This window comes from Sinocyclocheilus rhinocerous, unplaced genomic scaffold (assembly GCF_001515625.1).
Source record: "Sinocyclocheilus rhinocerous isolate Xijiao unplaced genomic scaffold, SAMN03320098_v1.1 scaffold225, whole genome shotgun sequence".
Classification (NCBI taxonomy): domain Eukaryota; kingdom Metazoa; phylum Chordata; class Actinopteri; order Cypriniformes; family Cyprinidae; genus Sinocyclocheilus; species Sinocyclocheilus rhinocerous.
This window is the reverse complement of record NW_015630532.1, coordinates 1,508,443-1,513,805: the sequence shown is the minus strand read 5'-3', so window position 1 is coordinate 1,513,805 and position 5,363 is coordinate 1,508,443. Positions and strand designations below refer to the sequence as shown.

The 5,363-nt window shown below is 37.8% G+C and overlaps 1 protein-coding gene across 1 annotated transcript in view; it reads left to right on the top strand.

The window, feature by feature from the left end:
• LOC107740443 (mothers against decapentaplegic homolog 3-like) overlaps positions 1 to 5,363 on the top strand; it is a 37,198-nt gene that overhangs the window by 20,933 nt on the left and 10,902 nt on the right. Inside the window, exon 2 of the mRNA XM_016552885.1 lies at positions 3,312 to 3,505. Within this exon, the coding sequence (XP_016408371.1) occupies positions 3,312 to 3,505 (194 nt within the window). The remainder of the gene's footprint in view (positions 1 to 3,311; positions 3,506 to 5,363) is intronic.

Below are 5,363 nucleotides of genomic sequence, written 5' to 3'. Positions count from 1 at the left end.
GGCAACCCGTCAAAATAAAAGTCCGGTTTGATTTGAAGACATTGTGCCTATAACTATTTTTCAGTAGAATGTACATAGCCTACTACTACTACTACTACTACTAAAATGAAACAAACATTATTTTTTAAGGAATAATCACACTAAACATTTCTTCCATGTTTTAATTTTAATAGTAAATTTATTAAATTAATAGTAAATAAATTTTTTGTTTGCTTAATTTTCAATAATTAATTAAATGATAAATGATAAATTAAATTAATATTTTATGCCTTCATTTGATAACCAGAAAAATGTAAAAAAAGTCTAAAAATCTCGTCTCGTCTCGTTCTCGTGAACCCAGTCTCATGTCTCTTGGGATAAGTGTCTCGTCACACCCCTAACGATAGTTAGCACGGAAAATGTCAAATCTTTATTTCTAAAAGTAAAAAGTAAAAGTTAAAGTTGGAGAAACCAGCCAATACATTTTTTTTTTTTTGACAAACACTTGTAAAACAGGTGAACATTTCACAAATCTGAGGTGTAATATTCAAAACATTTATAATAATAAAATATTTTTTCTACATCAAATTATGCATGGATAAACTTAAGTAAATCCTTTTTCATTTTTATCCCCTTAACAAAATATCTTATTAGAGAAATAAATATAATTCATGAAGCAGGTTTGTGTTCCCCGACTCTGATGGCATGATGCAGATGTAAATTTATGTTCATTAACAAAAACAGTAGCATCTGTAAAAATGGTAATATCCTTATAGGGTAAAAGTGAAATATTCTGACTGTTTGAGTCAAGACTCGACTCGACTTTTATTCAAATTAGCCATTGGCCATCAATTTATCACACAATTAGATCATGATAACCGAAGGTAAAACGACACATAGCACCTCACTACCATGGTAAAATGAAACTATATGGTTGTTATGGTATTTGTATGAAAAACAGCAGCCTAAATAGGCCTACATTTAGTATAAATACAAATGCGCCAATGCTATAGCATTTTAATACATTAACACTGTTTCGTTCCACTTTTGGCACACAAACGTTATATCGAACATGTGTTATTATCGCTCCATCGAGGGGAAAATACAGTGTTAATTATTTTTAACGTTTTATCGCCAGCACTAATATTGCTATTTTTTCTGTATATTTGATTTTTAAAAATGCAGCCTTGGTAAGTATAGGAGATCTTTCAAAAACAGTAGTGTATGTCATAAAAAGAGTTCAGTGTACTATGAAAGAAGACTATAGACAGCAAGTTTCAGAACTTTGATCCAAAAATCGTTAATTTCTGATGTCAGAAAACTGAATGCCATAACACATGGCCGTTATTGTCACATGTCAATGACACCTATTTTGGTAACAACACTGTGGCCCACCTAGTCACATTGCGTTCATAAGGAGGAAGTGGGATAGATATTATTCCTAAACACCAGATACAGTGTTATTTACAACTATCACAAAAATAAAAAAGGTCAGTAGTGGCTTAAATACTGTATACAAGCTGTTAGAAGTATTCAAGACACAAATAAAAAAATGACCCATTTGATTCTAAGCATCACAGAGAGGAAGGTCATGGAAAATGCATCATGATCTGTTTTTTATTGCAGTACAGCAAACAAAAACAAAATGATGTGAAATGTATTATATGACCCCTTTTAGAGGTGTCTGGTAAGGAAAGTTCACACCTCTTTTCTCATTTCTTTTCTTATCTCTGCTTTATGGAGTGTGTATAAGGGATGAATACATAGTGTGTTATGAATGGTATCTGTGGCCTGGATTCCTCAAAGGGTTGAAGAGCTTTGCTGACCTAGTGCACAGCCCTTCTCTCTCTTAGCACTTTGGCTGCTGTTGCATATTTCAAGCACACAATGTAGCAGTCATGTATAATAGAATGCTCTGAGAGGTTTGGACCATACTGTACGGCCCCATTTTTCATCACACCGGAGCAGGGTGTGCATTGCGTCAGCGTGTTTGATCTGATCTCAATCACGAATGTACCGTTATAGGAGGCTGCTACCATAGTCATCATGAAAATGTTTTAGTCACTCAAAAGCCCTTGAATGTAGAGATAAGCACCGTAGGCGTAAAGAATGAGGTTAGTGTGAAAATGTGTTTTGATATGATGCTGTGCTCGATTGTATCCTCTTTGTTTGGATCGGTGAACAACTCGCCTCAGACGTAAAAAGTTCACTGTGCGGTTGTTCTCCCTTGCTCGAGGCCTTCACTGCATTATTCTGAGATTATTATGCCTTTTTCCTTTTCCACATGGGGCCATCCAAAGAAAAGTCTGAGTTTATTTGCCTGAAGTTAAAAAGCGAAGCAGGTAAAAATACGATGTGTACTGGAATGTTTTTGTCGTTCTGTTCGAGTTCTCTCCTCTTCCTCCACTCTCTCTCGTCTCCTTTAGCCTTAATGTGTCTTTGACTGGTGGGGCGTGCATGTGTGAACTGAAGGAAGTGATTCTGTGTTTATGGCTCTGCTGTGTGAGGCCCGTGTGAGCTTGTGTCGCAACCATAAAGTGAATTGTTTGTGCCTAAATATTCTTGTTTATTCTTCAGATTTTATTGCATAATATTCTCTTTTTTTGGTCTGTGTTTTTCTCTCTCTTTTTTTGTAAACACACTCTCTCCATGGGCCGTCTGGATTTTGCATAATTTTCCCTCTCGCAATCTGCCTGTGAAGCGAAAGAGCTGCAATGAAAAATTAAAAGCATATTTAGCTGCTGGGAGAGCCACAGAAGGCCTCGGGCAGGCCAGCCTGGCCCGTGCCGCTGTCTGTGCCGGGATCGGTGGGTGTAAAAAGGGGAGGGGGTCTGACAGACATGCTTTAAAGAGCTTTTGGGATTTGCATTATTTGGCCTGCACTACATTTGTGTGTGTGTGAGTCTACTATTGCTTTCCTATGGCTATATCAGATGAAGCTGTTGTTAAACTAGAGCACAGTCAACCCCCCTAAACACACACACACTCACACACATTGTTTTGAAATACAGTTTTTTGGACTTCCTCTTCCTCTTTCTTCACCTCATTCACATCGCATGTGACGTGTAACCGAAAGCACCACATTAACAGGAAATTGGGCCACTTTTACTTCATCTGCGGTCTCACATAATACCTTGGCGTTGTCCCTGCAAGTCTTTGAGCAGTGAGTGTTTATATTGTGGTAATTTAAGATTTTACACAATGTTTCTTACTCAAGCAATAATAACATTTCCTCTGTATTTCTGCTTTAGATTTTTTAGAATGAGCTGCTGGGATTGTTTCTGCTGCAGTCACCATTATTAATGCCTATTCTTTTTCTCTCTTTCTCTCAGATCACTAGATGGTCGGTTGCAAGTATCTCACAGAAAAGGACTCCCTCATGTGATCTACTGTCGTCTTTGGCGCTGGCCTGACCTGCAGTCTCATCATGAGCTCAGAGCCATTGAACTCTGTGAGTTTGCCTTTCACATGAAAAAGGACGAGGTCTGCGTCAATCCCTACCATTACCAGCGAGTCGAGACGCCAGGTAATGCAGCCTGATATTTATGAAAGCACTAAGCACACTATCAGACAGTATCATTCATTTAGACCTGGGGTTGATCGCAGTACTGCGGGGGGTCTACCAATTATTATATGATCACAAACATGTTTTAATGAAAATATGAATTAAGGGGTGGTCACATTAGATTTTGAGAATGCACTTTTTTTTTTTTTTGCACAATACAACAGATGGGATGTGACATCTTAAATTTAACTAATAAACTGAGCTTTGGCATGCCTTTTGTTTCTGATTTCCTGCATTTGTATGTGTTTGAATGGAAGTCAGAGGAATTAAAAGTGTAGTGTTAAGTGTAGTGTGACTGCACAATTAAACAAAAAATATGATAATTAACTGTAATTTATAGCTTTACCAAAGCTAAAAATGTTTTATTTAATAAAAATGATTAAATAACATTAAAATGTAATGACCATGTAATTGACTCTGCAATACTCCCATCTCCATCTCTTAAATTCCTGTCCAGACTCTACACTGTTTTATCTAAATAAAGGCAAAACACCTAAAAACTATTTTTAAAAAATTGCTGTTTCATGCTGTTATGGTCTTCTGATCTTCTGATCCTTATATTACTCAACATATTTAGCATTGGGGCTGTGCGATTTAATTGAAATCGCAATAAAATCATGATAAAGAATGCACGATTTCTAAACCACAAAAGCATGATTTCGTGTTATGCCAAGTTCTAGTGCGAGCATAAAAAAGACTTATGGTTACGACATGGAGAAAGCACAGAAACAGGGTACTTGTGTGCCTGAACCCAAAAGGTTTCTCAGAACACCGAATTGAGCTCTCTTTCATGTCTTTTTGCGCTTTCTATGTTCAGGTTTTAAGCTAACGTAAAGAGTTGAGAAAGAAAATGCATTCACTTTACATGTTGTTTGAACATAAATGTGTGTTGGAAGTGCGAGTACACGTCCCCCCTATAATGATAAAAATCCACTCAGTGATTTTTAAAAAATCCATATTTTAAAATCCCCTTTCTCAAATCAGGCTGTTCTGAGATTCCTGGCAGAGTGACGTAGTTCTGCACAGTCCCCTCCCACGATAGTTGATTGACAAGGCCGTCTTACCTTAGACTCCGGTGCAGGGGAAGACAAGAATGTCTCCGATTAAGTGATTGAGGTGTTTTGTTGTAGGATGTAATAATGAACATAGCAGTCGTCATTTACTCCCGACATCTGAGCCGCTGAAGACGCAGAGGATTAACGTTACTTTCGCTTTTGAAGGGAATGCGCTGATCCCCGATCTGCCTAAATGCATCTATGTTCGCGCGAATCATTCTTGATAACTTTAATAAGGATTAATCTAAACTAATTTATACAATGAAGACTATGCAATGTTGTTTTACATTTGGTTATTTAAAAGGGTCATATGGTGCGATTTCAATTTTTCCTTTCTCTTTGGAGTGTTACAAGCTCTTGGTGCATAAAGAATATCTGTAAAGTTGCAAAGACTAAAGTCTCAAATCCAAAGAGATATTCTTTATAAAAGTTAAGAGTCAGCCACGCCTACCTAAAACGGCTCGTTCTAACACGCCCCCACATGTCTACGTCCCGATGTGGGAAGATTTGCATAACGCCGCCCAAATGTTCACGCAAAGAAAGAAGGCGTAACCTTTATTCTCGCTGTATTATTGTTGTTGCTGCCGCCGCCATGTCGTGAAGACGCTGTATGTTTCGTTGTGAAAGCGAAACTACTTGTTTGGCCTTCCAAAAGAGGACGATATCCGCTTCGTCATACCTGGAGCTGATCCGTGCTGGTCGCTGAGGAAATACATCAACTTAGTGCTGTGGATCACCGGATCGGCTTTCACCGTGGACGAAAC